The following is an 11558-nucleotide window of genomic DNA, read 5'->3' as shown; positions in this document are numbered from 1 at the left end:
GGAAACTGGTTCTCTGAGAGGTTAAGGAATGACCTAAGAGGAGAAATTTGGCCTATTTTCTTTGTATAAAAAAAAGGAAATGAAAAGGAAGCACATTTTAGAAAAGTCAATGGTCAAGGCAAAGTCATAAATGTATTCATGTTTTTTTCTCACTATTGCTGAACAGCTAAAGTATTAAATTTTTCTTTGGAACACAAATAGTCCAGATTGAAGGGAACTTTGAGAGTGGGGTAATAAATAGGGTTTGTTTATTCCCCCAGATCTACAGTTCTGAGGTGACCAAGGGCATTTCCTACGTGAACCATGGCCTATCTCCTGTGGCCTCTGCCTCTGCCCCTGGTGGGAAATAGCATATACAGGATATTCTTTTTTTTTTTAAGTACAATTTCCATTTTATTTTTCTCCAGAGAATAGTTATACAGGATATTCTAAAAAGGAAAGAGGGTTTTGTTTGTTTGGTCAGCAGGTTGAAAAATCTTAGATGGCTATAGACAGGGGTGGCCCTATGTCCAAGATAGTCTTAGTTTATGCCTATCACCTCGGCATAATTACATTAAAGCTCCCTTTTTCCAAGGTGTTTGCATTTGGACCATAAGTTATTTGATTGCCCAAGCCATATAAGGTGCAGGGTATGGTTCTCAAAGGCCACTGCTTCTACAGGCCAAATACACCTCCACTCCTCAGCACACCTCCCTGGATCCAGCTTCTGGAGCTAGTCATGGAGATAATGAAATGGTTTCTTTCTGCTCCCGTTGTGACCAGGAAAGAGGATCTCCTGGCTGCACTACCCACCTGATTTATCAAGAATGATCCCAGATTATGAGTTGTTTTGTGGGCTAACTGTCCATAGAGGTATGACTTGTGTACTCTGCCACAATGCCCAAAGGCCAGGGGACTGATCAAGTTCCCAGCCCCGTTGTTGTGAGAAATGAAGACCGCAAGGAAAGAAACAGCAGCCCTGGCAACAAAAACCAGTCCCATGATTTTGTCATCCTGGGTTGTATACACACATAACTATCATCCCTGAAGGATAAAATAATTCTGGAAAATCCAAAAAGAATTGTCTAAATTCTCAGTAACTGAAAGGTACATCCAAATGTCTGATATATAAATACACAAATATATTCCTTATATATAAACCAACCAAGAGCTAGGGCAGGAAGAACTACCATAAGGGCTTAGTACTTCTGGCAGGAATTTCCATAAGCCAATTTTCCCCAAAGACTAACAACACTTTACATAACAGCCTCATCAAAATACTTGAACATCCATGTATTTTCACACCCTACTGCTTTTTTCAGCATCTCTTTCTGCCAAGAATGTCCTCTCTTCTTTGCCCACCTGAAGAAGTTCTTAGCATGCCTCAAGGCCCACCTCCCAAGAAACTGAAGTGGCTTGGAAATACTTTAGCAAAAACAATTTCTCTTTCCTGTAGTTTTGGGCCCATGTCTGAATTATAGCATAGCCCTTATAATAAAAACATAATTACCACTTAATGAGTGGTTATCATGTATGAGCTAGAACCAATGCTGTTTTACACACACTGATTTCATTTAACCAGAACTTTTAATACTCCTCCCTTTACTACCCTAAAGCCAAAGCTCAGACCAGTTAAGGAGCTGACCCAAGATTCCACAGCTAGAAAATGCAGGGACAGACCATGGCTTATGTTTCTCTGCCTGCAGAATTCACAATCTTGAGCCCTCTTATAGGGTCATAGTTCATTTTATCTGTCAGGCTCTCTCTCGTTAATATTGAGTTTTTTGAGAATAGAAATTGAGCCTCTGTTCCTAGTACCTAGCACTGAGCAACTGACTGCTAAATGAATGAATTAGCTAGAAGAAAAACAGAAGTATTTATCTCTAATAAGGGAATCATATCCTAGGGCAAAAAGGAAATCTTAGCGAGGAACCCAGGGCTCTCCTCATAAATTAGCCCCTCATAGTGAACGAAGGGAAATAACAGAAAACAATTTATCGAAACAGTAAAGAGCACCTGTTATTTTTCACCTTTAGTGTACATCTAGATTGCATTCAGTACATTTTAAACTGCATTCCTTACAATGTGAAGCAAATGTTCTACACAGAGATAGATGCAATATACTTTCTATAAATTCAGTCTTGAATGACTTTTCTCTGTAACTCAATTAATAATAAATGCCTAGTAGTAGCTGACAGATTATCTTATTACGATCCCATACCTTCTAACAGCAGTCTGTATGCTGATGTATGATTTTAAACTATTATTTTCCCGGCATCTTATTCATGCCAAGCATAATGTAACTCTAAAAACCGTATCTACCTTTACATAATTTCTTAATTTTCCAGTCTTCTACATTTCATGACTGGGAATGTCTTTGGGAATGTGCCCTCTTCAAACTCTCAGGTCTTACATGTAAACTGAATTCACACATACTTCATGATGTAATTCATGGGTGCTATCTTGTCTCAAGAAGACATGCGTCAGATGCAGTAAGGAGAAAAGGCCTTTAGTTTGGTCAAAATCCTCCCAAGCCTAATCTAGTTGCGACTTTCCCCAGCTCTCTCAAAAGACCCAAATATCTGAGTATGGAACATATAGTCTCTACCCCTGGGCACTGCTATATTGGTTCTCTGCAACAGACATACTCCAACTTCCCTGTTGAGTTGACACTTTGTATACAAGATCAGTTCTCATTTGTTTCAATTTATGTGCTTTTGAGAACAAATTTCTCAAAGGGTGCAACATTCAGAAACAGCTTTAGGTAAGGACTGTCCATAAGCGCACAGATTCTCTCCCCAGTTGCTGGCTTCCTGGCCGTCTGAGCTCCTCATGGCAGAAGCAGAATTCACAATCTTGAGCCCTCTTATAGGGTTGCAGCCTCCTCATGGCAGGACCATCCCTGGGCAGGCCTTCCTGCAGCTTCAATGGCCTCAAGTCTTGTCTCTGCAGGGCAGGGTCTAAAGTCTTTATCTAAAGCTTCCTCTGTCCACTGAAAACCAGGAGTGCAAAGGTACTTCTGGGCTTGGCAGTTCTGTTAAGCAGAACAGGGGTAAAGGAAGCTAGATACCCAGGCAGTATCAGAGTAAAACAGTCCCCAAACAAGCCTCTGGGCTCATTCTCAGATCAGTGGGAGTCTTCCCTACTCTGGAGAAAAGAGGATGTTTGAGGCTGCATCAATGTTCCTAGGAAGACCCTCACTGCAAGGAAGAGGCTTCAGCTCAGAGAGCAGTCTTACCCTGCTCTGGGCCCAGCCCCACAAATAAAATGTTCTCTTCTCCCCAGGGGACTACTAACCTGCTCAAGGCCCAAAGAATAAGGCATCTTGGAGTCTGAAATCTTCATTCTTGCAACCTTAAGTCCTCATCATCTGTAAGCTGATGTTCGTTCACAGGTGAACTATCTGTTACACCTACCAGGAAGAGTCAGACTTTTGCCCCTGAGTGGTTCCATCTGTAATTACAATAGACCAAACATAATTACTTGATGGATCAACTTCTCTGATAGGGGAAAGGCAGGAAGAGAAAGAGCAAAGCTGTCCTGTGTTCACACTAATGTCCGTGTTTTACAAGGTGACAGGTGTGTGAGCACCAGGAAGGATACATGATATCCGTGATAGTGGCCTGATAGCTATGACACTTGAACACAGTGAAGAAAGTACAGGGCACAGGGCCAAGAAGGAAATCTGAGGACAGAAAGGTCACCTTGGGACTTGAGTAATGGATACTTCAGACTGGCTGTTTTCACTCTAAACCCTGGGGGTTACGCTTCCTCAGCGTGCTGCCTGTATATGCGTTATCGATGTTGATGCCCAACCCTTCATCTCTAAAGTCTTGGGACCACTCTTCTTTGGTGGTTTCCTCTTGCTCAAGGTAGCTATCTGCATTGAATCCAGCATTCTCTGCCAAGACAGCAGGATCCTCGTCTTCATGAAAACAGCAGGAACATGTTTCTGGCTTTGGATCACACGAGGTGACAGAATTATCTTCCTGGGCTCTGGGGTCAGTGGGCAGACCTTCCCAACCCAAATGATCTGATTCTTCCTCTTCTATCACTCCCATTCTCTCAGCTGTTTCTTCAGCAGAAAGCTCTTTTGGGTCAGGGTAGTCCACCAAGATTGTTTCTTGCCTACGCTTGATACACTCTGAAAGGTCATAAATTGGATAAGTCTCTTCAGGGTAACCTAGAGAGAAAAGCAGCACAAAGTATTACAAAGAATGTCTCCTCAAAAAAAAATAGTGTCAGGTTCAAAGAGGATTCTCAGGCAGCAGCCATCCTATCCTAACAGATCCATTCAGGACATCTCTTAAGATTCCAATAGTTCTAAAGTTTCACTTGAGCAAATTCTTAGCAATCTGGCTGACTATCCCAATGCTCTGAAATACAAACCAATTCAGATGAAAATTCCTTCTTATGTGTAGGGTGCTTGGGGCAGAGTTAAGTCTTATACCACGTGTTTTTGCAGTACTGATGAAGATTAAACAAACAACATGAGCCTTTAGTTTAAAAAAAAAAAAAAAAGCATCAAATACCAGAGCACAGCTCCAGGTTAATGTTTATAATTTCTATTTGGAACAATTTCCAAATCTTCCTTGGTGAAGGGGGGAGAGGAAAGGAATGCTAAGCTCTTTGAAAAATACCCCATGAAGCTTTCTATTTATCAAAACAATTGAAATGGCTTGCAAGTGTCAAAAATAGAGAGCACTTTAGCAAGACATGCCCAAGATCCTGAAGGACAAGCACTGCATTTTTGGAAGACAGAATTCCTGTTGTTGGCTTCTTCATCTTCACAAAATGGAACAAAAGAAAACAACAAACTGGTAAACAAAATGAGTAACACTGGTACTGAATCCCAGCTAGGATAATGAGAAAAGAGAAACTGTTGCCAAATTACCAAATGAAATGAAATAAATCTGTGTCAGCCAAGCAAGCCTAAGCAGCAGATGGGCCGTGCTGGAGCTCACACACCAGTACTGGCACCAGCAGCAGTGATCACGATACAGTGCAGAAAGCTGGAGGATTCAGAACCCATTTGCCCATTATGATAATTGGCAAATTCAACCCTAACATAAACCACTTTGTGCCTACAAACTGTGACAAATAAGTCTTTTTTGGTGCAATGTAGGGTGTGTGGAGACATTTCTACATTCACTGCTTTTCCTGACTATAAAAATCATACAGACTCATTTGTAGAAAATTTGGAAAATATACAGGCTAATTTAAAAAAGAAAACACAAATCACCCATATCATCACTCATAATAATTTGCTTTTTTCTGGCCTTTTAACCATATAAAACATGTCTTTTCTTTTCTTTTTTTCTTTTGAGGCGGAGTCTCGCTCTGTCACCTGCCCAGGCTGGAATGCAGTGGTGCAATCTCGGTTCACTGCAACCTCCACGTCCACGGTTCAAGTGATTCTCCTGCCTCAGCCTCCCAAGTAGCTGAGACTACAGGTGCATTCCACCACACCTGGCTAATTTTTGTATTTTTAGTAGAGACGGGGTTTCACCACATTGGCCAGGCTGGTCTCAAACTCCTGACCTCAGGTGATCCACACACCTCGGTCTCCCAAAGTGTTGGGATTACAGGCATGAGCTACTGCGCCCAGCCAACATGTATTTTCTTTTTCCCTTTTTTTAAAAAGAAGGATCATATTTGTGCATAAAAGGTTATATCCTAATGTTTTTCAATTCAACATTATATCATGAGCATCTCTCCATGTCATTAGGCATTTGAAAGCTGGCTGCAAAGTATCTCATCATATAGCTACATAACTGACATGATTTACTAGTCCTCTTTTCTAGGACATTTAGATTCTTTCCAATTTTCCCCTATTATAAGTAGTATACAAGTTAAGATCTCTTAATGTAAGTCTATGTCCACTTCCTTAATTCTTTAAGATAGACTCCTATAAATAGGAAAACTAGACCAAAGGGAATGGACATTTTAAAAGTCTTTTTTATACTCTGCCAAATTACTTTCCAGAAGAGTGGTATAAATTTTCAATCTTACCAGTGATATAAAGACTGTCCATCTTATCACCCCCTCACCAGCACTCACAGTAGTATGTTAAGAATTTTGCCAATGCAGCTTTATTCCAAGGCTCAACTTACTGTGGATGGAATGCTAGGTAAAGTGGAGCTTAGCTACCCAAGACCCTCAGCCTCCACAGTCAAGGATAGGAGCTGGAAAAGCTGCTTGCTAGTCAGCTCCCAGCCACTGAATGCTTAAAAGAAGCCCATTTGCTGGCATGTCCCTGCCTTCCCACACCTAGAACAAAGCTTACCTTTGAATTTTCATGACTATCTGCTTTAAGAGGGAAGGCCACCCAGACTCAGGCTCTCAGCCTACCCCAACACCAGGCCTCAGACCAGCTCTGCATCCCTAGTCATAATGCCTGTACCCACAAACCCAGCCTCCATGCTGGCCCCTGCAGATACAGACTCCGGGCCTACCAAGCATCAGGCCAGCAACTATGGCCCCATAATCCAGTCCCACCCTAGGTTCCAGACAAAACCAGAGCCAGGTCTGCCCATATAGCCCCAGTGCCAAATTGGCACCCCTAACTTCAGTTACCAGGCCAGCACCTGCAGACACAGACTCCAGGCCTGCCCAGTGCCAGGCTAGTCTCTATGACCACCCCTACCTTCAGGTTGGCTCCTGCATTCCCACAATCCAGCAGACCCTGGGTCTAGGCCAACCCAGTAGACCCTAGCATTGGGCTGGCCCTCAGAACCCCAGGACTGCCCCTATGGACCTAGGTTCTAGGCTGGGGCCTGTGGCCAGCCCTAATGGACCTAGCCTCCAGACACATCCATCAGACTCAGACTCCAGGCCCATTTCAGTGGACCCAGGCACCAGGTTCATTCTAGCATCTGGCCAATCTCTGAAGACCCAGGCTCAAGGCCCAGTCCAGCCCCAGGTCAGCCCTTGCGGACCTAGGCTTTGGGATAGTCTCTCCGCACAAGATACGAGCTCCAGGTCCATGCCTCAGGATTCAATCAACAGGTACACCTCAGGGGATCCAGGATTCAACCCCAACCCCATGGACTCAACACCAGGCCACCCTGCCTAAGGACTCTAGCAGCAAGGCCACCTGCAGATCACACCAAATGGCCTACCCAGAATCTCTGGGCATGCTGACTGGCGAATGACTTTTCCAGACAAAGCCAGTATGCAAAAACCATTCACCAGCATAAGTCCCTGCTTCTTCAAATGCACAGACACCAATGCATAGCCATGAGGATCAAGAACAATCAGGGAAACATGTTGCCACCAATGAACAAAATAAAGCACCAGGAACAGACCCTAAAGAAATGAAGATATGGCTGGGCACGGTGGCTCACGCTTGTAATCTCAGCACTTTAGAAGGCCAAGACAGGTGGATCACCTGAGGTCAGAAGTTCAAAACCAACCTGGCCAACATGGTGAAATCCTGTCTCTACTAAAAATACAAAAAGTTAGCCAGGCATGGTGGCAGGTGCCTGTAATCCCAGCTACTCGGGAGGCTGAGGCAGGAGAATTGTTTGAACCCAGGAGGCAGAGGTTGCAGTGAGCCGAGATTATGCCATTGCACTCTAGCCTGGGCAACAAGACAAAACTCCGTCTCAAAAAAAAAAAAAAGGAAATAAAGACACATGAACATGAATTGCCTAACAAAGAATTCAAGATTACTGTTTTAAGGAAACTTAGCGAACTTCAAGAAAATACAGAGAAACAATTAAAGGAAACCAGGAAAACAATTAACTAAAACAAAAAATTTACAAGAGATTGAAATTATATTTAAAAAATCAAATTCTACAGCTGAAAAATACGAGATATGAAATGAAAAATGCAATAGTATCAACAGCAAAACTGATTGAGCAAAAGAATGAACCTTTGAATCTAAAGACATTATTTGACAATATACAGTTGGGTGAGAAAAAAAGAATGAAAAGAAAGAAAGCTTATGGGATTTATGGGGCAGCTTATGGGATTTATGGGAACTGGAGTTCAAGAAGGAGGAGAGAGAGACAAAAGGATAGAACGTTTAAAGAAATAATAGCAGAAAACTATACAAATCTGGGGAAAGTTGTAAGTATCTGGGTACAGGAAGGTCAAAAGTCTCCAATCAGACTGAACTCAAGTAAGACTATATCAAGAAGTATTATAATCAGACTATCAAAAATAAAAGAGAGGATGCTGGAAGCAGCAAAAGAAAAAAAGTAGATCACATATAAGGGAGTTCTAACAGATTTATCAGCAGAAACCTTAAAGGCCAGAAAAGAGTGGGAAAATATATTCAAAATGCTTATGGAAAACAAAAACAAAAAAAAGGTCAACCAAGAATATTGTAGTTGGCAAAGTTCTTCTTCAGAAATGAGGAAAAAACAAACACTCTGCCAGACAAAAGTTGAAGGAGCTTATCCCCACAAGATCTATCTTATAAGAAATGCTGAAGGATGTTCTTCAAGTAGAGAGCAAGGGACACTATTTAGTAACACAAATATATATATGAAAGTATAGGCTGGGTGCAGTGGCTCATGCCTGTAATCCCAGCACTTTGGGAGGCTGGGGTGAGTGGATCACCTGAGGTCAGGAGTTCGAGACCAGCCTGACCAACAAGGTGAAACCCCCACCTCTACTAAAAATACAAAATTAGCTGGGCGTGGTGGTGCATACCCGTAATCCCAGCTACTTGGGAGGCTGAACTGAAAACTATAAAATTTTGATGAAAGAAATTGAAGAAGACACAAATAAAATGAAAAGATGTCCTGTTTATGAATTGGAAGAATTGATATTACTAAAATGTCCATAGTATACAAAGCAATCTACAGATTCAATACAATCCCTATCAAAATTTCAATGACAATTTTTCACAGAAATAGAATAAACAATTCTAAAATTCATATGGAACCACAAAAAGACCCCAAATGGCCAAAGCAATCGTGAACAAAAAGAACAAAGCCAGAGGCATCACAGTGCCTGATTCCCAAATCTACTACAAAGCTATAGTAATCAAAACAGTATGTTACTGGCATAAAAACAGACATACATACTGATGGAACAGAATAGAAAGCCCAGAAATAAATCCACACATTTACAGTCAATTTTTTTAAACAAAGATGCCAAAAAATAAAACATACACACATACACATAGGTCAAATGACAAACACAAAAAGGTCAAAGGACAATCTCTTCAATAAATAGTGTTGGGGAAACTGGATATCCACATGGAAAACAGTGAAATCAGACCCTCATCTCACACCTCACATTTACAAAAATCAACTCAAAATGCACCGAAGACTTAAACCTAAGACCTGAAACAGTAGAACTACTAGAAGAAAACCTAGGGAAAAAGTTCCATGACATTGGTCTGGACAATGATATTTTTGGATATGACACCAAAAGCCCATGCAACAAAGGTGAAAATAGACAAATGGGATTACTGCAAAAAGCTTCTGTATGGCAAAGGAAACAACAGAGTGAAGAGACAATCTATGTAATGGGAGAAAATATTTGCAAACCATATATATGCTAATGGGTTAATATATAAAATATATAAGGAACTCAACTCTGTAGCAAAAGAAAACCTAATTTAAAAATGGGCAAAGGATATAAATAGACACTTCTCAAAAGAAGACATTAAAAATAGTCAACAGGCATATGAGAAAGTGCTCAACATCACTAAACATTCAAGAATTGCAAATTTAAACCACAATATCACCACATCTGTTAGAATGGCTATTATCAAAAAGACAAAAGGCAATAGTAAGTGTCGGCAAGGAGGTAGAGAAAAGGGAACCCTTATATACTATTGCTGGTAATGTAAACTAGTACAGTCATTATGGAAAACAGTATAGTGACTCCTCAACAAATTAAAAATAGAACTATCATATGATCCAGCAATACCACTACTGGATATATATCCAAAAGATAAGAAATCAGTACGTCAAAAAGATATCTGCATTCCCATGTTCACTGCAGCATTATTCACAATAGCCACACTATAGCATCAATCTGAACATCCATGAATGGATGAATAAAGAAAATGTGGCACACATACACAACAGAATACTACTCAGTTTTTGTTTTGTTTTGTTTTATTTTGTTTTTTTTGAGACAAGGTCTCACACTGTCACCCAGGCTGGATGGAGTGCAGTGGCACAATCTCAGTTCACTGCAATCTCCACCTCTTGGACTCATCTCAGCCTCCCACCTCAGCCTCCCAAGTAGCTGGAACTAGGCACATGCCACCATGCCTAGCAATCTTTTGTATTTTGTGGAGACAGGGTTTCACCGTGTTACCCAGGTTGGTCTTGAACTCCTAAGGCTCAAGTGATCCACCTGCCTCGGCCTCCCAAAGTGTTGGGATTACAGGCGTGAGCCACCGCACCTGGCCTATTCAGCTTTCAAAAAGGAAATCCTGTTATTTATGAACTTGGAGGACATTATGTTAACCGAAATAAGCCAGGCACACACAGACAGATACAGCGTGATTTCACTTATACGTGGAGTGTAAAAAAGTCAAGATCATAAAGAAAATAAAATGGTGGTTATCAGAAGCTAGGGGGATCAGGGAAATGCTAGTCAAAGGACATAAAATTTCAGCTGGATAGGAGGAATAAATAAGTTCAAGAGATCTATTATATATTGTACAGACTACAATTAATAACAGTATGTTGTATATTTGAAAATTGCTAACAGAGTACATTTTAAGTGTTCTCACCACAAAAATCCTTAAATATGTGAGGTAATGCGTATGTTAAATAGCTTGATTTAGCCATTTCACAGTGTATACATATATCAAAACATCAATATATATAATTTTATGTATTCATTAAAATAAATAATTTTCTTTTTAAAAGAGGAAGAGGCCCCCTGAGGAAAATCAAATAATTCATAAAACTGCTGAGGTAGTCTGTGTAAGCCAACATTACTGGTTACTCAAGAACATCATTAAGGGCGGGTGCGGTGGCTCACACCTGTAATCCCAGCACTTTGGGAGGCTGAGGCAGGTGGATCATGAGGTCAGGAGATCAAGACCATACTGGCTAACACGGTGCCCCATCTCTACTAAAAATACAAAAAGTTAGCCAGGCATGGTGGCAGGAGCCTGTAGTCCCAGCTACTTGGGAGGCTGAGGCAGGAGAATGGCATGAACCCAGGTGGCAGAGCTTGCAGTGAGCCAAGATCGCGCCACTGCACACCAGTCTGGGCACGACAGAGCGAGACTCCGTCTCAAAAAAAAAAAAAAAAAAGGAACATCATTAAAAATATAAGCAAGCAACAAAAATTCACTGCTCCTATGAGAAAACCAGTAGTTCAAAATGAGGGAACAAAACTAACCGAAACTATGCCAATAGTCCCTAATAAAATAGTGCAGGAAATAGGAGTTAACATCAACCAATTTATGATTGATATTCCCAATAATATTCAAGAAGATACTGCATTGATAAAACCTAGCCAGGCTTCAATTTAAAAAGGGAGCAAACAAGAAATAAAAAGGAGCTATTGAATAGAAAGCCATAATTGTAAACAAAAAAAAAAATTAATGCTCAGCAAGAAAATAGCAGATGGGGCGAGGTGCATTGGCTCAC

General features: G+C 41.1%; 1 protein-coding gene across 9 annotated transcripts in view; it reads right to left on the bottom strand.

The window, feature by feature from the left end:
• The window catches only part of RIC3 (RIC3 acetylcholine receptor chaperone), a 56887-nt gene that overhangs the window by 1060 nt on the left and 44269 nt on the right, over positions 1-11558 (bottom strand). For 5 of the 9 annotated variants that reach the window (XR_004436080.1, XR_004436082.1, XR_004436083.1 and 2 more), the window contains 3 exons: positions 3684-4162; positions 3277-3432; positions 1100-3013 (listed from right to left, as the gene is read on the bottom strand). Coding sequence is in view for 3 of the 9 variants with exons in the window: in XM_033206692.1 (XP_033062583.1) it covers positions 3723-4162 (440 nt within the window). In the remaining 6 variants the exon portion in view is untranslated. Of the gene's footprint in view, positions 1-1099; positions 3433-3683; positions 4163-11558 lie in introns of those variants that run through there. The other 4 variants (XM_033206692.1, XM_033206693.1, XR_004436081.1 and 1 more) reach the window with 3 other exon arrangements.

This window comes from Trachypithecus francoisi, unplaced genomic scaffold, assembly GCF_009764315.1.
Source record: "Trachypithecus francoisi isolate TF-2019V2 unplaced genomic scaffold, Tfra_2.0 Lachesis_group8, whole genome shotgun sequence".
In the NCBI taxonomy this organism is placed as follows: Eukaryota; Metazoa; Chordata; class Mammalia; order Primates; family Cercopithecidae; genus Trachypithecus; species Trachypithecus francoisi.
Note: the sequence above shows the minus strand (reverse complement) of the source record. Positions and strands in the feature narration are given on the sequence as shown.